The sequence below is a fragment of the Salvelinus alpinus genome, chromosome 8 (assembly GCF_045679555.1).
Source record: "Salvelinus alpinus chromosome 8, SLU_Salpinus.1, whole genome shotgun sequence".
In the NCBI taxonomy this organism is placed as follows: domain Eukaryota; kingdom Metazoa; phylum Chordata; class Actinopteri; order Salmoniformes; family Salmonidae; genus Salvelinus; species Salvelinus alpinus.
The window spans coordinates 74,116,653-74,137,416 of NC_092093.1; the positions used below are offsets into that span (position 1 = coordinate 74,116,653).

Here is a 20,764-nt window from a genome sequence, read left to right on the forward strand (position 1 = left end):
GTGTTGCTGCACAGCTATTTTCAGGTGTTTCCAGAGATGTTCGATCGGTTTCAAGTCCGGGCTCTGGCTGGGCCACTCAAGGACATTCAGAGACTTGTCCCAAAGACACTCCTGCATTGTCTTGGCTGTGTGCTTAGGGTCGTTGTCCTGTTGGAAGGTGAACCTTTGCCCCAGTCTGAGGTCCTGAGCTCTCTGGAGCAGGTTTTCATCGAGGATCTCTCTATACTTTGCTCCGTTCATCTTTGCTTCGATCCTGACTAGTCTCCCAGTCCCTGCCGCTGAAAAACATCCCCACAGCAAGATGCTGTCACCACCTTGCTTCACCGTGGGAATGGTGCCACGTTTCCTCCAGACGTGACGCTTTGTCATTCAGCCAGTCCAAAGAGTTCAATCTTGGTTTCATCAGACCAGAGAATCTTGTTTCTGCCTTTTACTGAGGAGTGGCTTCCGTCTGGCCACTCTACCATAAGGGCCTGATTGTGGGAGTGCTGCAGAGATGGTTGTCCTTCTGGAACGTTCTCCCTGTTCCACAGAGGAACTGTAGACCTCTGTCAGAGTGACCATCGAGTTCTTGGTCACCTCCCTGACCAAGGCCCTTCTCCCCCGATTGCTCAGTTTGGTCAGGCAGCCAGCTCTAGGAAGAGTCTTGGTGGTTCCAAACTGTACTTGGGGACCTTCAATACTGCAGAAATGTTTTGGTATCCTTCCCCAGATCTGTGCCTCGACACAATCCTGTCTCGGACCTCTACGAACAATTTCTTCGACCTCGTGGCTTGGTTTTTGCTCAGACAGGCACTGTCAACTGTGGGACCTTATGTGTGTACCTTTCCAATCAATTTAATTTACCACAGGTGGACTCCAAGTTGTTGTAGAAACATCTCAAGGATGATCAATGGAAACAGGATGCACCTGAGCTCAATTTTCGAGTCTCATAGCAAAGGGTCTGAATACTTACATAAGGTATTACTGTTTTATTTTTAATACTTATGCACACATTTCTAAAAGTCTGTTTTTGCCTTGTCATGGGGTATTGTGTGTAGATTGATGAGGTAATGTTTGTATTTAAACAATTTTAGAATAAGGCTGTAGCATAACAAAATGTGGAAAAAGTCAAGGGGTCTGAATACTTTCTGACGGCACTGTATGTCCTAGGGAGAATCTCAATTGCATACTCCTCACGCGCTCTCCACTTTCCTCCTCAAAACCCATTGGATGAGAACGCAAGAGGTCCCTCCCCTCTGACCTTCTCTAATGAATTTTGAGAAAGAGGCGAGCAGAGGGGACCCGAGAAGTAGGCAGTTGAGATTCTCCCCTAATCTAGTTCACCAGACACTTCCTTTTTAATTGTCCAGGACAGCATCCAAGTAAGTCTGCAGTGAAGAGTAGCCTTCCACCTAGTGGAATAACATCACTTACCAATGGTAACATAGGCCTGCTATTGGAAGTTGGTATACAGTGAACAATAACATTATTTCAACAATTTATTCTCAATGCCCTTTAGTGTTATATTATGAGCTGATAGTAGATACATTTAAATGTAAGCTTGAACAGATACTGTATATAAATATGTAACATGTCCATCTAAATAGTTAATTAAGTATTGTATTTATTTTAAATGCTTTTGACTGTATTCTTGTAATAAAGTCCTTCTGAAGCCCTTTAAGTTGAGATGATACCATGTAGACTAGCTTTGAAGGACAGGCTCCTTCACTAGAGACATCATTGGACTCTTTTTAAATGTGTATGAAAGTTATTTATTTAGAGCAAGTGTAATTGTATATTTTGTATTCATTCATCAACATTCAAATCCTTCCATAAACAGTGCTTACTATAAGTCCCAACTGCCAACAGTTAAATTAAAATAAATGTCCAGTTAAAATGTCACTGTTAAAAGTTTGTATATAACTCATACCCAAATAAAGTTGCTGACTTGTCCTATTGTTGTATTTGTGGCCAAAGCATAAATTTGAGAAAAAACACTTATAAAACCACACCTCAATCGCAAACAGTTTTAAAACTGCTTGCTATTTCCTCAAAGAACATGATGTCATATTAGCTCATTGGCTGAGCTGGCTAATCAGCGGTCCACTCACGTCTATATTTTTAATGATGGTATAATCCCATGCTATTCTGTTGTTGGGGTACGCCTACACCATTCCAACACAGAAAAGCAGCATTTTAACATACTTAATTACCATTTTCTGGAAGGAAAACTATTTCACTCATATTGTAATTAATTATAATTCATATTTCATAGAAATCTGGAAACACTGGACAGTTACTTTAAGTATTTAAATTGTCTTCATTTTTATTGGCTTAGTTTTGCATGGCAGGTAACACTTCAGGTGTGTCTGATTATTTAATTGCTCAAGCCAGATAGAGCAGCAATGGTGTTTTCAGATTGTTCTATATCAGGGCTCTCCAACCTTCCTGGAGAGCTACCATGCAGTACGTTTTTGCTCCAACCCTAATCTACTGCACCTGATTCTAATAATGATCTGGTTGATTAGATGAATCAGGTTAGTTACAACTGGGGTTGGAGTGAAAACCTACAGAAGGGTAACTCTCCAGGAGCAGGGTAGGAGACTTCCTGTGTAGTGTGTCTATGTTTGAAAGGCGAGCGTTTGTTTTATCACCTAATAGGCCTACTGACAATCGATTTGGTTATATCTTGCTCTTTTTGCACAATTAAGTATTTCTATGAAGTTGTATCCTCAGGTTACTTGTATTACATAATTAATCTCCTTATACCCATATGTATAGTAGCAACTTGTCTTCTATAAGATGTAGTGTTGATGTAGAAAAAAAATGTATTAATGAAACAAACTGTTCTGAGCCAGAACTAGCTGTATTTGTGTAAGTGTTGTAAAAACACTTTGGTCTCACAGGGTTAAGTGCTTAAGGCCACGGCCATACTTGTCACGCTGGTATCCAGAAGGGAGGTCATCTGTCTTAACGTTAACCGCACACAAGGCACTAAACTAGAAATTCTGCCCTCACCCAACTCCCTAACTTGTCGACTCTGGTACGCCACGCTCTCCATCAGTAGCCGGTTCTTAATTATTTTTCGGTTTCATTTAATCTAGATGGATCGATACATATTGATCATTGCGTATATTCTGCGGATCGTGCGGTGCTACAGCTCCGGAGAGGTGACTGATGCGTGTGACGATATGGCACCGCAACACTTCGTAACCGCACAGCAGAGCCCTGCTCCATTCTTTGTCACCGCTGACCGGTCCAGCTTCAAGGAGGGCGATGAAATCACAGGTGAGAAGTCATGTCATATTTTTCACGCAGTGATCTTGAAGACTCACCACTATAGTTTTTATTAATGTTATGGTTTGGCTGTTGCGGGTCTCTTTTAAAAGTAGATATGGCCTGAATCTGTCTCCATTTTCTATGGTGATGCAACTGGTGTTTTAAATCAACTACACACTGTGTTAACAGTCCGGCTCCTGGCAGATTCCACTCCATTCATTGGGTTCATGTTACAAGCCAGAGCAGTTAATGGAAGCAGTCCTGTGGGAGTCTTCACTGTAACAGGTGGAGAGGCACAGCTCCTCACCTGCAACGGACAACCTGTGAGTCTATTCCCATAGAGATTGTATAATTTAATTCTGGCTTCCCACATGGTCTATAGCCTGGTTTGCTGTTATGAGAGCTACAGTATTACATAACATTGAAACAGTAATGTTTATTTAACATCTTATAGCCCTAAATGTATTTGAGATGTAAGGAAAAACACTATTTACAAACTAATCAAATATCCTGTTCCTGCATGGGTCTTCCTGCTACCCCAAACCCACTAGCCTACATTATGTAGTTTACTCATGAAATCTGTTTTGGGCCATTTGACCCCAGGAAAGCAATATTTTTTGGCATCTCTGATTGGCCTGGAAATTTTCACATAGGAACTTAATTTGGGAGGACATATTTATTACAATATTTTGGGAGAAAATCAGTAGTATTTTAGGCCCTTTTTAGTCCTAAATATGCTTCCTGTAAGACCCTATGATTGGTGAACCATACATGATGCAGTTATCTTGGTGTCATTATACTCATAATAGTGATCTAAATATGGATTATGTCAAGATTTTTAAATATTTTTTCACATTGAATAAATTAACATTTAAAAAAATCTATGAATATCTCAAGTACCTATATATATATTTTACAATATACTCTTCAAATGGCTCAAATTTCCAGTGGGCTCCTTCTTTTGAAGATGATGCCAGTTTTATAGATATAAATTGACATTATAGGTAAACCACAGCCCTCCTTTAGGATCACACATTCAGCAAATCACTAGCAAAGGGAGTTCCCTTTTAACCAATATTTCCATTCACTGTGTTGGTGGTGCTTATAAAATGTATCATAATTTAGAGGTTGCACCACAAGTCTGGTGTGTGTGTGTGGAGACCAGGTTAAACTCTGAAACCTAGTAGGAGCAGGGACCTTTATAAAAAATAATAATAATCAAAACAAGGCTTACTGAATTGCAGTAAGCCTAAAACTGATCTCTTGTTCATCCACGTTGGTGAAAGATGGACAATGCATGGGAGCCGGGCAAGTTGAACCTGCTGTGGTTGTCCCGTGGAGAGTGCGCTCTGTTTTCTTTAGACATGCATCTTTTGGTATATATATTTAATGTTAAATGAATGTAAAAAAATGACACCATGTCTATATAATGTACGATTCATAGGGTCTTACAGGAGGAATGTATAGGTCTAAAATGGTCACTGTCATCATGGTTTGATACAAAGGTAAAAAGAATATAAAACATCCTTTCTAGTAAGTTCTGGTAATTCTCACGTAGTAAATCTGAGATAACATACATATTTTTTGGACTTCCTGGTGTGGAATCACCCTGTTGCGTCCTGTTCCCAGAAGTCTGCAGTTTCTCACACATCAGCATCAGCTAAATTGTCCATCCAGGGAACATGGAGGGCCCCCACATTAGATGGCTTCAACGCTATCCAATTCAGGTGATTCATCCATCCTGTAGCTCCTGAACCAGAATGTTCAGTACTTGTACCCTCAAATCTGTTTTCCCAGACACAGATTAAGCCTAGTCCTAGACTAAACAGCACTTTCAATGGAGAATCACAATTGAACATGATTTTTAGTGTCATACTGTGTCTGGGAAACCAGCCCTTGATGCTATTACATTGTTTTACTATTTGTTCTGCCAGTGCGTCCTTTGTAATAGGTTTCTCCACCTTCTGGGTTGGCGTGAAAAGTTATCCAGTCACGTTCAGCGGCACTGCTCCAACACCAGCTAACAGCACATCCATACCAATCACCTCTACCACCTCCGCCTCATCTACAGCAGTATTTCCATCGCAATCCTCAGTACGTATGGTGTTGGATAATAGTATTTGAAACATCTCTTGTCTTAACAATGTATCACAAGTAACTGACTCTCTGACAATATTGCCATATTAGATTTTCAAACATATATTTATAAGAACTTACATCAGTTGTCCCAAGTGCTTTACAGTAAGATTTATGTTTGCAACAGTTGTCCATCTCAAGTGCTGGATGTGGCAGCAGTAAGGTCTGTTTCAGGAAACCTCTGAACTGTGACCCTGGGGTCAGCCCAGACTGTTACTTCCTATCTGCCATGACCTCTACCAGGGATACAGCCATCCATTTGGAAATGACCGGCCCTTCAGATGGCTACATCGCCATCGGCTTTTCAGATGACCAGATGATGGTAACGCTCACTGCCTTCAACCTGCCCTCATCTAGCCTGGTACTCCTAATGGTCAAACAGGTTTGGCATGACAATGCCCATTAGGAGTTGGCAAGACTGAGCTAACAGATCTGTAACCAGGCTATCCCTCAAACAATTTTCAAACTAAACTTGTTATTTTTTCATTTATATAAAAGTAACTGGACTGAATGTCTCTACATTTAAATGAGCAAATTCAACAGATGTGACTGATTTCTGTTCCTCTTCTCATAAGGGAAATGATAATATCTTTATTTGTGGCCGGGACAGTAACGGGATCATCCAATTGCAACATGCCTATTCAACAGGAAGAAGGCGGCCGGACATAGTTCCTCTGGTATTGCACTTCTCTCACACTCGCTTGTTATTATGACATGAATGGCGTACATGTTTACATAAAGCCTAATAGGGTTGGGGTCCATTCCAATGATTGGGACAAAAATGTATTTTCTTCCTGACTTGACTGAATATAAATGGAATTGACCACAACCCTGATGCTTAATAAATCCTAAAACAATCGGTATTGATGCAAATGTTTCTTGTTTGTCATTTTGTAGGGAAATGTTTCTGATGTTAAATCCTCAATGAAGGATGATATCATTAGCTGTTCCTTCACGACTAGGAACCCCATCTCAACTCAGCGACTGGTACGGTCCAGTTCCCCCTACTACCTCATGTTTGCTCACGGACCAACCAGTAATGGTAGAGTATGAGGACATGGTTGTATCCCTCTTCCATTTGATTTTCGTTTTGATTTTCAGATTGCTATAACAGATTTGTTATCTAACAAGGATTATGAACTGGTTGGTTCGAACAATGAGTGCTGATTGGCTGAAAGCCGTGGTATATCAGGCTGTATACCACGGGTATGACAATTTATTATAACTTCTAATTACGTTGGTAACCAGTTTATAATAGCAATAAGGCGCTTTGGGAATATGTCCAATATACCAAGGCTAAGGGCTATCCAAGCCTTGTCATGCGGAAGACCAGCCTTTAGCCCTGGTACAGTGCATTCGGAAAGTATTCAGACCCCTTTCATCACATTTTCTAACGTTACAGCCTAATTCTAGAATGTATTTAATTATTTTTTCCTTATCAATCTACACACTACCCCATAATGACCAAGCAAAGTTTTTTAGAGATGTTGGCAAATGTATTAAGTAAAAAACCTAAGTATTCAGACCCTTTGCTATGAGACTCGAAATTGAGCTCAGGTGCATCCTGTTTCTATTGCTCGTCCTTGATATTTTTGCAACATGATTGGAGTCCACCTGTGGTAAATTCAGTTGATTAGACATGATTTGGAAAGCAACACACCTGTCTATATAAGGTCCCACAGTTGACAGTGCATGTTGGCGCAGAACTCAAACCATGAGGTCGAAGGAATTGTCTTTAGAGCTCCGAGACAGGATTGTGTCGAGGCACAGATCTTGGGAAGGGTACCAAAAATGTCTGCAGCATTGAAGGTCCCTAAGAACACAGTGGCCGCCATCATTATTAAATGGAAGAAGTTTGGAACCACCAAGACTCTTCCTAGAGCTGGCCGCCCGGCCAAACTGAGCAATCGGGGGAGAAGGGCCGATGGTCACTGACAGAGCTCTGGAGGTCCTCTGTGGAGATGGCAGAACCTTCCAGAACGACATCCATCTCTGCAGCACTCCACCAATCAGGACTTTATGGTAGCGTGACCAGACGGAAACCACTCAGTAAAAGGCAGTTGACAGACCACTTGGAGTTTGCCAAAACGCACCTAAAAGACTCTCAGACCATGAGAAACAAGATCCTCTGGTGTGATGAAACCAAGATTGAACTCTTTGGACTGAATGCAAGTGTCACATTGCGGAAGGGGACAACTTAATACATTTTAGAGTAAGGCTGGAACCTGAGATTCAAGGTATCTGAACTTTCCCGAAGGCACAAGTACCACAACCCCTTTGGTCTTATTGCTTAATTATAATATTTTGGGCGGGGTATAGATGACGTCAAGCCAACATACGACACACATGAATGCTGAACTAAAGTTATTATATTTCTCTTTTTGGTTGACGTTCACAGGGGAAATTGGGCATCATACAAGCACCTTCATTAGTGACACTAAGATGGATATTTCAAGACCTCAGGTCATCACCAATGCAATCCAGCCTCCTATTATCAAAGCACATGGTAATGTTACTGTTGTCCTAGTGAGGAGAGTTTGCATGCATAACCTCTAACATTATTATCTTTTTATTATAACTACAGATACTAGTGTATTGATGACTGGTTACCCTGTTGTCCTTCAGGTGCCCTGATGTTGATAGCATGGATGACCACAGGTAGTCTAGGAATGATCACAGCCCGGTATCTCAAAGGTGTGGCCAAGGGGAAGGAATGTTGGCAAGACGTTTGGTTTCAGGTGAGTTTCTGTTACACTAACACATTGGGTACAGTATAACGGCGTTCGATTGATCGCCCGCCTTATCTTGAAATGTCTCCACCTCACTATCGAATTGGTACCTTTTACTATAGCATGATTGGCTAAGTGTGTCAAGCGGGCTCTCACGTATTTGTGAGGCCGAGATCCGGGAACTCCCAGTCGCAGACATCTGAAGCTATACTGTTAAGCCAGCACATTGACATGTGTCACATTGGCACGTCTAGATAACGGTTACTTTATCTATGGGTCAGGATGCAAAGTGTGGGCCCTAGGCATGTGAGAGGTGTGTCGTGAGTTATGAGAATACATCTATAATCCAACACTTTCTTTTTGAGACGAGGCACCACACCCTGGTAGGGTGGTGGGACAGGATAAAGGAGGCAACTAAGACATGGATTGTGTGCCATTCAGGGAGTGAATGGGTAAGTGCCTTTGAACAGAGTATGGTAGTAGATGGCAGGTGCATCGGTTTGTGTCAAGAACTGCTACACTGCTGGGTTTTTCACGCTCAACAGTTACCGTGTGTATCAAGAATGAGCCACCATCCAGACAACTATGGGAAGCATTGTAGTCAACATGGGCCAGCATCCCTGTGGAACACTTTCGACACTTTGTAAGAGTCCTTGCCCCGACGAACTGGGGCTGTTCTGAGACAAAAAGCACAACTCCATATTAGTAAGGTGTTCCTAATGTTTGGTATACTTGGGTTAACTTAATCTTTCTATGCAAAATACTGAAGACGTGTACGTGAAGTGCATTTTTTAAATTAAAATGTTATCTAGAATAAAAATGTTGCCACATCAATAATTACCTCTGTACACGTTTTGAGAATTTATCTAAACACACTTTGAATGACTAATAGATGAGAAATTAGTTGAACAGTCCAACTTTCGAGAAAATGGCAGTTAAAATTAAAGACAACTGCTGAATTTAGCCAATCAATCGCACCTATTAAAACATTCACCATCACTACTATGTAAATATTACAGTTTGTAATGTTCTCTATGTAATGGGCTTTTAGATTGTGATTTAATGTAGTGAGCTTTGAAATTTTTCAAATTCATAACATTGACCGTATGATAAAACAAAAATTACAGCTTGAATTTGTTTTCTAATATTAAAAGGACCAATGCAAAATGAAATTTCAACCTGTGGTGCCTGAATTTCCCTTGTTGGAAGACTATTTGCGTCACGGGAGGATGGTACATTTCTCATTGGAGTTGAGAGTTTAAGAACTCCTGGTCTAGATTGTATTAGGTGGATAGTTCTTAGTACTAAATAATGATGCCACATTATGTCCTCTTGGCTTTTATGTTCATCAGGCACACGTGTTTCTTATGACACTCACTGTTGCTGCCACCATCATTGCCTTCATTTTGTCCTTCTCACATGTTAGAGGCTGGAGTGGGGTATGTATCAAACATTTTTTATTGCGCCTATACATTTAAAACAAACGTCAGTCTTAATAGCCAATTTCTTCTGAATGAAGTTGACAAATGCTGGCTAGCCTACAGTTTTCTTACTCAAACAAACCTACTTCATTATGGAAGGCTCAGATAATTGAAATGGTTGAGACACTTTATGAGGCCAGTGTGTTCATAGGGAGCCCATCCTGTGTTGGGCTGCGTCGTTATGATTCTGGCCTTCTTCCAGCCGATCGTTGCCATGTTCCGATGTGGATCTCAACATCGCTGGTAAGGGATCCATAATCATACCTCCGGTATGTGAGTTTGCTTATGTGTAATAGTTTATAGACAATGTGCCATATTTTCTCCATGTGTCTTTCACAGGCTATTCCTCTTTAATTGGTCGCATGCTTTAAATGCAGTGGCGATAAAAGTTTTAGCTGGTAAGGAACTGATCATAATATATTTTATTTGCATAGTACAAAATGTTTTATTTTCTCAGTCAGTATCTGTCAGATGTTTGTAGCGCTATGGATATGTTAGTAATTGTGTTCACATTTTCTTCCAGTGGCGGCCATATTCACTGGGTTGTCGTTGATTGACAGCTCTGAGGATAAGTGGCTTCTGAAGGTGATGGGTGGTTTTGTTGGATGGGAGGCAACACTGTACATCCTGCTAGATGTTCACATGCGCTGCAAGCGCAGTGGTGAGTGAAAACAAATATACATTTTCATTTTGTTAAATTTCGCTTCTCAAAAATACTACAATTATAACTATTTTTTGTTCTAGATAATGAAGAGGGTGCTTCTGAATCGGTAAGCTGAATCCTACCATTGAATCACATTGTCAATATACTTATTGTATTAGTGATTTGTAAAGTGACACATTCTTAACTATTCTGCTACGGCGTGAGTTTTACTTTTCATTTCTCCCCACAGGCATACAAGGTGTTACTACTGGTCCTGTTTTTCCTAGGAAATATGGCCTTTTTGGTGGTACTACTTGTTGGAATTGGCATGTCATGAAGAGCTGCTGAGCAATGGACAGATCTGTCATGATATTTCTATATAGCTCACTTTGACTGTATATTTGAAATAATTTTATAATGTTGTGCTCTGATTCATACCAGAAATAAGTGTGATACGTTTACACTGGATGATAAAACAGTATTTTAAATTGACTTCAACCATAATGTTTAAATTACATGTATATCATTATTAATACTGTCAGTGACTTATAATAAAGTAATTGTTCAAAATGTAATTGTTCAAAATGTGTAATAAACAATTGTGCAAACTATGAATTTCCTATTTATATTCAATAAAGTTACTGGTTAGGCAACGTCCCTCCAACAAGGTGGATGGCAGTATTGAGTCCAAAGATTCATTGTGTTCGATGCTTACTAGCACCAACGACGAAGTCGAACAAAAGCAAACGGATTCGAATACTTTTTTGTTCGAAGCCATTTTGTCAAGGATACGAGGCGTACGCTGAGGTTGCTTTTGTCGTTTTATTTGAGCTACTTTGTTAAATAATACTCATATAAATAGGCACGGCATTACATCGAGGTATTTCATCTCCACAAAGTTATCGTCCTAATATCGCATGTCCTCTATTCAGAACCTCAAATCTTTTGGTAAGTTAAAGCGCAAATTCTAGCCAGTTAGAAAGGCTAACGTTAATTGACAGTAGCAAGTAACGTTAGCAAATGTACATTTGACCATTCTTGACTTGATGGTACAATTTAGCCAAGGCTGTTTTGAAAATAAACAATTTAATGAAATGCGATGGCCCAGCTACATTATTGTAAGCTAGTTGTACAGTATAGCTAAAAGCTGGCGCTAACGTTGGCTGGCCAACTTCCCATGGCAACTAAACTGTTAGCTACGGTCTGTGTAATTAACTTACGCGTTAACGTTGGTTAGTGATGTTATCCATGTTTAAGCTTCTATCGTGTTGTCTAAACGGGGCAAAACGACCAGTCACCTAGTGAACGTTGATTTCAAGCTAGCTAACCATCTAATAGATTACAGTAGCCAGCCAGGACGAAAGTGGTATTTCTTGGTAAAATAATTTTTTTAGAGGTATTAACAGTGCATTATATTTGATATGACACCCGTCACCGAATTTAGCCTAGCATGAGTAGCTAACTAAACGCGGAGAATTGTTTTCTCCCCCCTTCGCTTTTCAGATCCCTTTGCTGATGCAACCAAGGGTGACGACTTACTCCCGGCAGGGACAGAAGATAAAATCCACATAAGGATACAGCAACGAAACGGACGCAAGACCCTAACCACTGTTCAAGGGATCGCGGGCGATTACGACAAGAAGAAGCTTGTGAAGGCCTTCAAGAAGGTGATGATGCGGTCTAGACGTATTTAAGTTGTATTTTTGTTATGCACAAGTACAAAGAATCTTAACTTGCAAGCCCTAGCCTAGTGAAATATTCAATATTAAAGTCTAAGAAAACAAACGAGGAAGCCATATAGTGTCAGTACCAAATGTGCAGAGATACTGGAGTGTTGAGGTATGTGTAGGCAGGGATTAGCGTGAGGACTTTGTTTACATCCATTTGTAATGACAAGCAACACTCAAAGTGCATGATGCTGAACCGCTTTGGCCTATGGCTATTACCCTTTGCAGAGTGGAAAATGTATTTGCAGCATCAATGTCAGTTTTGGGGCATTTACTGCCCCCCCCCACACACACACACACGAGGATGTAGCTAGCTAGTGATTAAAAGGGGCTTTGGGCTTGTTCTAGTCAGATGGTGATGCACTGAATGCTAATGGGACGGTTACTTAGCCACATGCCCCTCTCAACCTCTCGTGTCTTATTCTATTATTTAAATGGTCATGTTTTCAGATGTTTCAAATTGGAATGGGTTACAAAACAAATACACAAGACAGTGTTTGTTTACTAATTCATCAACTTTTCATGCCAATGTCAGCTAATTTACACAAAGCTAAGCATGTTGTGATTTACTGGGGTTGTCTCTGTGCCTGACAGAAATTTGCCTGCAATGGTACTGTGATTGAGCACCCTGAGTACGGTGAGGTCATCCAGCTGCAGGGAGACCAGAGAAAAAACATCTGCCAGTTCCTCATGGAGGTAAGCTTCTTTCAGATGTGTGGTTGTCTTACCTACACTTGTTGAATGCACTGATTGTATGTCTCTCTGGATAAGTAAATGCCTTCAAGTAATCAGATGTTAGATACTTTGTTGCATTTCACACAACTTGGTCACACATATACTCTATAGTACTTAAGCATAGTCTAAAATGAATACTTAACAGAAAACCAATAGAAAAACCAAGCTGTAGTGGAGCATTATCAAAGTTGTGACAATGTTTTGATTCTGAGGTAGAACTTCACCTAGAAAGAATCTGGTAGCCTCTTAAAAATGTTAAGTTTTTTAAAGGGTTGTCGGTGGTGCTGAAACTTAATGCTGAAATCTTTAAAGGGGTAATTCGCCCAAATTATAAAATTACTAATTGGTTTTCTTACCCTGTAAGCAGTCTACGGACAAGGTATGACAGTAATCCAAGATTTTGTTTATTTTCCCTGGCACTGTTTCCACCTGCTAAGGTTTTTGCATTTGTGACACAAATCCCACTCAAGTCATGGGACCGATATTAACATTTTTCTGCATCATGTCCAAATCATCTGGAAGTATCGAACAGTCGATTTGTGAAGCTCAGTCATGTATAGATGTTCTTACCATGATGTGTGAAAAATGCTAATATTGGTCCCATAACATGGGCTTTTTTCCCCACATACTCTTGGCTCTGTAGTCACTATGACTGTAACCTACTGGCTGTTGTTCCTATTGTTAGTGTGTGCTGTGGTCTTACTGTTATTGTGTAGCCTAATTTGTGTCTATTTCCCCCCCCCCCCCCCAGATAGGCATTGTCAGGGAGGAGCAGTTGAAGGTCCACGGATTTTAAAGTAATGCTTTTGCTTCAAGACCAGGACCTCATCAGCTTTTAGACTTTTCCGTTATGTATTGACCAATAAAGTTCAGCCGCATGTCTGATGTAAAACTCTGAGGCAATAAAAACACAATGTCACATTTTTTAAAGTGCATACCACAATCTCGGCTCTTATTCACACCTTATCCTCCATCTCTGATCTGATTATAGAAACATGTACAATTGTTGAAAATGTAAATTAACTCCCAATGTCCTGTATGTATGCAAGATTAACTTCAGCACACCTAAGCATGCGGTGTTTGCCCATTGTGGCCTGTAACAGATGGGTATTGGGTCTGACAGGAGTCCAGTGTTGGACTGTAACCTGGCCAATGTTTTTCTTAACATAACTGCCCAGTGAAACATCTGCATGTAAAATGGTGCTGTCAGCAAGCGGTCTTATCAGAGGTGCACAATTCCACTGAGCCACTTCTTGTCATCTATGCAATATCCTAGGTTAGAACCGCTGGTTTCAATTTTATCAGACCTTCTGCACAGCTGTAGAGTAATGGATGGATACTCTTGGTCATGTTATTAGTCAGTCAGAGCTTGATGTGTTGTCTGCTTTTTCTGGATACCCTGGTTAAACCAGATTAAACGCTGCAGCGTTAACCAGCCTGTATTGGGGAATCTGCAGCAGAACAGAAGGGCCCTAGCTGCACTATTAATTTGTACAAATCCCACATGTAGCTAGAGCCACAGGGTAATCAGATTCTGGGTTCGGTGTACGAACAAGCAAAGGAAAAGTGAGTGACTCGATCGATGCCTCCCTGATGTCTCTTCCATGGACAAACCTAACAAGTGCATTGTGTTCATATTTGGCCCAAAAATAAAATCTGTTTGAACTGTATTTATGATATTAGGGAGATCATTGTGTTTTTTTGCCTCAAAGAAAATACTTATCTAAACTATCTCCCAAGATGGAGAACAATGCACAGGTTAACATCTAGGGACCAAGTTGTAGTATGGATTTGGTGACGGGAAGTTAGTGGTAGTGATTGGCGTTTCAAGTCTTTTCGGTGAGCCTGCTTATTTAGCTCTGTTCATCTAAAAGAGCTGTTCATTTGGCTCCCAAATGGCTCTTTATTCAGTAGCGCTTAAAAATGTACCTCAAACTGAAAAAATGGCTAATCTACAAAGTTGCATAATGTGTGTGGACCTGGAAATGTCTCCTCACTGTTGCTCCTGCAGTGAGGAATTACAATCTTCAGAGAATGTTTATATCATTTATCTGCAGATAATTGTCTGGAACTCTAAAAGCAGTAGCAACAGTATGCAATCAGGGAGCCAAATGAATGGCTTTTTCACTAATGTGATTCGGTTCCCGACATTCACCAAAAAGCCGGTCGTTTGCGAACGACCAATCACTTGTTACTTGGTAGTTGTTGAAGACAAATCGCTAGCATACTTTGATACTATTGGAATTGGTCATAACTTGGAACCAAACTGAAATGCTATGTATGCCTTTTGTTTTACTCCACAACAGAATGGGAGCAGTTTATTTGGGGTTACCAGGCTACCTTTTTTTGGGGGGGGGGGGATTTTTGATGACTGACATTCAGGATTACAGTATAAAATCCCAGGGCATTTTAACACCTTTCTCATCTTAATCTCTAGTGCCTAATCTCAATTCTGTCAGTGAAATCACATGAGGTTAGTTAGCTTGATGCCAGGGACTCCGGTGAGCTAGAGCCAGGCTATGCTGCTTGCAATTTATGGAGAAAGTATGGTCAAGTGTAATTACCGATTGAACGGCGTATCAATTAGGCCCTCTTTTTCTTGTCAAACTATAAATGTAACATCTTGGCAACCTATTCCCTATGTAGTACACTATCAGGGAATAGGGCTGTTAGAATGTTTAATTTTGTTACTACAAACTACAAAGCAATATAATGGGTTTTATTATAGCCTAATCATGGATCTCAGAGATTTGTTGCTAAATGTTTTTTTTGTAAAAATGTAGTAAATGCAGTTTGTTTTATGACTATTTGATATGGAAAACCATGCCCTATATATGTAACAAACCCTTACTTCCTTGCATGACAAAATACTCTGTATTTACCTTTTATTCATTTAATTTATCATATCAATGACCCTGAACAGTTTTAATAGAATATTCTCTATATTAACCTTAATACTATAATACAATCAGGTTACCATCTATGTTTGAGTTGCATTAGCCCTATTTCCTCTCATATCTACAATTGACTGACTTGTTATAAGCATACTGTATATGACCCAATGATAATATCTTCTAATCATCTTCTAATGACAAATGTAATTGCACAATACATTGTTTGAATTTGCCATGTCTGTTTGTCAGCACAGTAGTAACCCAACACTAGGTCTAGGTCAAAGCTCTGTGCTGGAAAAACTTGAAATTGTCCCTTCTGTTTCTCGTGAATTTCCTTTATTTTTCGGCTTCGGACCAGCGTAACTTTTCACTTAAAACATAGATGTTGTGTTTAATTTTGGTTCACCTCTGGTTCTGTCATACTGTGCATTGGCCTCCATTCTGGAGCTCTAGCCTTTAATCGGGTTACTTCTGGTCTCATCCACAGCCAGTCTCCTGACTGTCCTACAGGGTCAAAACATGCCCATAATCCTCTTAAACAGGCTAGAGGAGGCGTGTGTGGGGAGGGCTGTGGTAGGGAATGACTGCTGCCTGCCAGCCAGACCATAAGAGGAAGAGATTCCAGCTGCCCGTGGACAACAACTGCTAACTGTGATGCTGGCTAGACTTTGCTCTATTGCAGCTATATGAGATGTTGTTTTGTGCAAATTTGAAGCGGAGGCTTACTTTAAATACAAAAAATTCTAAAAGACATTTGTCCACTCCTTTGAAATGTACTACAAGAGAGTATTTTTCCACAAAAGCCATCTCCTCATTAACAAACAAGCATAGTTTAGGTTCCTCTCTATACTTTACAACAGGGGTTTTATGTCTACTTTCTGATAACAGAGACACTGGCTCAATGACATATATACCGAGGAACATCCTGAAAGAATATACTTTAACTCTTTTATTAGGGGTACTCTATCAGAAGACACTCCCCGTCAGTAGCTATTTTGGAATTCCATTGTCTCTTAACCATCACCAGCTGTGGTGTCTGTCGACTTGTTGTGCCTGCCAGACAGTTAAGTCAGAGTGAAATTCACTCCTTTCAGTCTGTGTGTGAGTAGTCTCTCTTGTCAGACTCAGGGCATCCTGCACAGTGCCTGTGAGAAGAGACTAGTCAGTGAGCTAATAATCGTCATCAGTTGAGTTGTGAGACCGCAGCAGCAGGAACAGACGGTGAAGGGAGTGTTGCCTCGGAGCCCCAGGCAACCCACCGTCCTCCCTGTGACACTCTATTAATTCACCCTAGAAGACGACAGAGAAATGGGCAAAGTTAATGATGGATGTCTTATAGTCCTCACCAGGCACTTGTTCTCTCTCTCTTCCATACGTACTATTAATGACAACAACATTTATGTCAGAATGCAAAATGCCTCAATTGAATTTTGCCTTTTTATTGTAAGCGATTTAATTAAACTTGCATTTAACAACAATAATAATTGAGATTGTGTTGAGATATTTCAGACATAAAGGCGCTGAATGCTAATGCATATGCATTTGGTAGAGGTGTCAACCACATGTAAAACAACACAATTATTGGGTACTAGATTTGGCAGTCAATGGCATCTGGTGTTCTGTCGGATATTTGCTAGAGGCAAATGCAGATGTTTGTTTTTTTTACTTGATTGATTTGAACACTCCCTCCTAATATCACATTCCTTGCCTCCTGAACATTTCACAGAAACGTTTGCATTTCAGTCCATTTCATTGCAGATGCATAAGCCTACACATGATCAGGGTTATCAACAAAAGCATAATTAATGAAAAGCATGTGCACTGAAAAATATCAAACCTACGATGATTTGTTTGTGTATTACTACCTCAAAATGTTGTGCCAGACTCTAGAAGAAAAAAAAACATTTTCAACTCCTGCTGTTAGATGGCCTGTAAATCAGTTTCTCAGGCTAAGTCTTCGTGCTCATGCCAACTGTATGTATAGGCTGTGACCACCAGAGGGGGTAAGGGAAAGTTTATGTCACCTCTTACCTTAGCCTGGATTGGTCCTTTAGTAAATTGGCATTGTTAACGTTAATCTTCATCAACAGATGCCAGAGAGACAGAAGTGAGAAAACAAAAGAAAACGCCCCATAAGTTTCTATTTCCTCTTTCATTTCATTCCTCTCCTTTCATCCAATATTTCTTTATGTGTTTGGTTATTGCACATCTGTGCATTTATTTTGTAGCCCCTGGGGTTATTCTCTAAAATCTTAAGCCTATACCATCTGTCTGTTCAAGCAATTAGTCTGTGATGCTGTTTATCAGAAGCATCATCAAATGTGTGTTGCAAATGAGTCCTGTAGCTGTTCCACATTATCATCTTTGTAGTAATGCATTTTATTTCACAGACAGACAGTAAAACCACTTAAGCCTAGTGGGCCTTTGATAAAGTTCATATTACCTAAATCCTGCTCCCTTGAGGAGACTACCGGTGCTAGACATCAATATTGTACTTAATAATTTATGCAATCACCAGACTCAGGTGCGTCTGTAATTGATGCTCCTCACATCTGGAGTGTGGCTGTGTAACACTGTGATCATAACAGCTGTTCAGGTAACCAACAGAATGCTATCAGGCTGACAAACACTCAGTGTGGTTGTGTCAGCTAGTGTTATGTGTCATGTTCTATTGTTTGGACATTATGAAGTTTGTTCTATTGTTTGCATGGAGTTTTGCTAAACTATAACCTAAGCCAGCCATCATTCAGTATTCAGTAAGCCTATTCACTAGTTTGAAGGTAGTGAGATTGTTGACAACTTGTCTAAATCCAATGACGTCAGCCTATAGATGCAAATGCACTGTATGTGCAACATCAAATGGACACCAAAGCTATATTACGTAGCTATATGTACAAGCTAAGAATGTAGCTCCTTACACACACTTAGACCTGTTACTGTGCATGTTCTGTGCCAGGCTGGCTGATTTAAAGTGTATCATTATTTATGGGTATAACATGTGCAATGTTGAGAAAGAGAACTCTCAGCAGAACACATCTGGCGCAAATAAATCTCATGGTATTACTGGATACGTGCTGGTTCAGGTTCAGTACCAGTGGTTTGCATTTGGCTCTGAGTCAAACAACTCCTGTCTAGTTGAATTTATTTACTTGTCATGTCTCTTGCTCCCACCAGATGGCGATGTTTAATTGATAAGCATTAGCAGTCAGGGGAATCATTGGGAGGCCATCTCACACATTTTTATTTGTAGGAGACAACTTCCTCTAAAGCATTTTCACCTGTTTATGGATGATGTTGCCTTTTATCATATACGTTTATAGCTTATATTTCCATATGTACCACAAATTAATGATTGAACAAATAAATTAATATTTTTTTTATATCATTGATTAAGCAGTATTCACCAAGTCTGTGTGTGTGTGTGTGTGTTACAGAACAGAATGGATAATGTGTGTGCGCGCCCACTTGAGGAGCTGTGCCAAGACACATAAAGTGATAGTCAGTAGAGACACAGTGGTAGTGACACTACTGAGGGAGCCAATGCAGGCAAGCAGCCTCTGCAGCTAATAGCACTAAAGATCCCCAATTAAAAGTGGAGACAGGGGACTAGGTGTTTTCATTGGCCCGTGAACACTGTTGCGGTCGCTGCCAGAGAATGGTTGGGTTCGGTTATGTTGCAATATGTTCCTCTGAGCATTCCATTTAAGAGATGAGAAGTAAAGTAGGCCTGTGAAGAATATTTTGTGTGTATGTACATTAGGCAAACTGACCTCTCACTCTCTCTCTCTCGACAGAAAATGTAGGCTGCCTGAATCTGAAATTAGGAAGAAAAAAGAATATGCCAACCGTTTTTCATTATTACCTTAGTCCACTTGTTGTGGCAGCTGTGAGGTGTGGTGTTCAGATGTCCCTCCAACGGTGGGAGTTACACAACGTTCAAACACGCGGTATTTTCTCAAACACCTGTCACTGCGGTAGCGGCGCTCAGCGGGGGTCGTTCTACTTTGTGAGCTTTCTTCCTCACACTTCTTGAGTAAGGTCTATATGCCGACAGGAAGCCTACAACAACAAAAAAACAACCGATCAAGTTTTGTTTGAGGATAGTCTTACACAAACTATGTTGAGTCATAATAAACTTCATGTAGGTAAGCCTTAGCCTATCAGAGATTCAGCACCACTGACATCGACGGCGTCGGAATAAAGAACTTCAGCACCACATAACAGTGGACAGCTGCCATCTAAGGCGAAGTCATTCCCCACTGAGAGAATCCCTAAAAATGTACACAACAAAGCCTAACCAAAAGAACTAGAAGCCTGGAAGAAGAAGGCTCCCCCACGAATAGCTTTATTGATATATTGTGAACACCAACTTGTAAATAATACATTACAGCTCAACAAAATACCTCTCTATTTTGTTATTGAACTCCCAGCTACACTTAATGTCTTATACAGTAAAACTCATTAAATGTAGGGAACTAAAACATCTCTGACATGAAGGGGTTTGGGTGGTCAATGGGTTTGTACATTAGTGGTAAATGTTTCACCCAATGTATTTAAGCTCTGTTCTGCTCTGCCATCTTTACTGCCATCCAGTCAGCCCCTTCCCTTGGAGCAGTCCAAAAATATTTCAGTTGCTAAAAACAGATTCCATCCCTCCTTTATCGTTCTATCGCTCACACTCTTTTTTTGGTCTTACACTTCCCCCTCTGTCTTTTTTGGCCCTGTCAAACTTTTAAAAAGTGGACCAAAGTGATTTTAAATAGCATGGTGCATGACTAATGACAGAAACATGTTCGAATCATTGCAGGAGAAGTCCTTGGAAGACAAATGAATTTTCAGCAGAATAATTAACTTAATTAACAAATTTGCATGCATATTCATCAAGCTATTGAAGTCTCTCCAGCCTGGCTTGATGAACACTGCCGTAATAACCATCTAATTTACATTCTGCCATCCGACGCCATTTGTAGATGAAGATGAGACAAAAAAAAGTGACGTACTCACACATACTGCACACTTCTCTTAATGGATCATCCACAGCCTCAGACTGATGTATAGATGTTGTAGATATGTATGTCACACATGTTATAGATTCACTAGTGAAATCTATCTTGATGTATAGTGTAATGGGAGTTTCATCCAGAGAATGTCTCTGCTA

At 40.3% G+C, this 20,764-nt stretch overlaps 2 protein-coding genes across 8 annotated transcripts; both read left to right on the plus strand.

The window, feature by feature from the left end:
* Positions 1–2,527: 2,527 nt before the first annotated feature.
* On the plus strand, positions 2,528–10,861 carry LOC139583696 (putative ferric-chelate reductase 1). Of its 6 annotated transcripts, none has more exons than XM_071415054.1 (16): positions 2,528–2,578; positions 3,087–3,270; positions 3,451–3,584; positions 4,891–4,988; positions 5,196–5,355; positions 5,525–5,719; positions 5,973–6,074; positions 6,295–6,439; positions 7,796–7,903; positions 8,023–8,135; positions 9,479–9,565; positions 9,759–9,850; positions 9,947–10,005; positions 10,131–10,268; positions 10,352–10,377; positions 10,501–10,861. In XM_071415054.1, exons 2-16 carry the CDS (start codon positions 3,087–3,089, stop codon positions 10,585–10,587), a joined length of 1,728 nt encoding a protein of 575 aa, XP_071271155.1. In that variant the 5' UTR covers positions 2,528–2,578; the 3' UTR covers positions 10,588–10,861. The 6 variants fall into 6 exon arrangements, with proteins under 6 accessions (XP_071271155.1, XP_071271157.1, XP_071271153.1 ...); XM_071415056.1 differs by having other exon boundaries at positions 4,894–4,988; XM_071415052.1 differs by having other exon boundaries at positions 2,542–2,616.
* An 80-nt stretch (positions 10,862–10,941) lies between these two features.
* Positions 10,942–13,647, plus strand: eif1b (eukaryotic translation initiation factor 1B). 2 transcript variants are annotated; one of them, XM_071415057.1, is made up of 4 exons: positions 10,942–11,198; positions 11,754–11,917; positions 12,572–12,673; positions 13,464–13,647. In XM_071415057.1, exons 1-4 carry the CDS (start codon positions 11,168–11,170, stop codon positions 13,506–13,508), a joined length of 342 nt encoding a protein of 113 aa, XP_071271158.1. In that variant the 5' UTR covers positions 10,942–11,167; the 3' UTR covers positions 13,509–13,647. The 2 variants fall into 2 exon arrangements, with proteins under 2 accessions (XP_071271158.1, XP_071271159.1); XM_071415058.1 differs by having other exon boundaries at positions 10,999–11,198; positions 13,468–13,647.
* The last annotated feature ends 7,117 nt before the right edge of the window (positions 13,648–20,764 follow it).

Excerpts from the sequence above, each read along its gene's own strand:
- LOC139583696 (XM_071415050.1), top strand. Across the intron at positions 9,566-9,758 it reads ATGTTAGAGGCTGGAGTGGG|GGAGCCCATCCTGTGTTGGG; the intron begins GTATGTATCAAA and ends GTGTGTTCATAG. Across the intron at positions 10,269-10,351 it reads CATGCGCTGCAAGCGCAGTG|ATAATGAAGAGGGTGCTTCT; the intron begins GTGAGTGAAAAC and ends TTTTTGTTCTAG.
- eif1b (XM_071415057.1), top strand. The coding sequence starts at position 11,168 with ATGTCCTCTATTCAGAACCTCAAATCTTTTG. Across the intron at positions 11,199-11,753 it reads TCAGAACCTCAAATCTTTTG|ATCCCTTTGCTGATGCAACC; the intron begins GTAAGTTAAAGC and ends TTCGCTTTTCAG. Across the intron at positions 12,674-13,463 it reads TCTGCCAGTTCCTCATGGAG|ATAGGCATTGTCAGGGAGGA; the intron begins GTAAGCTTCTTT and ends CCCCCCCCCCAG.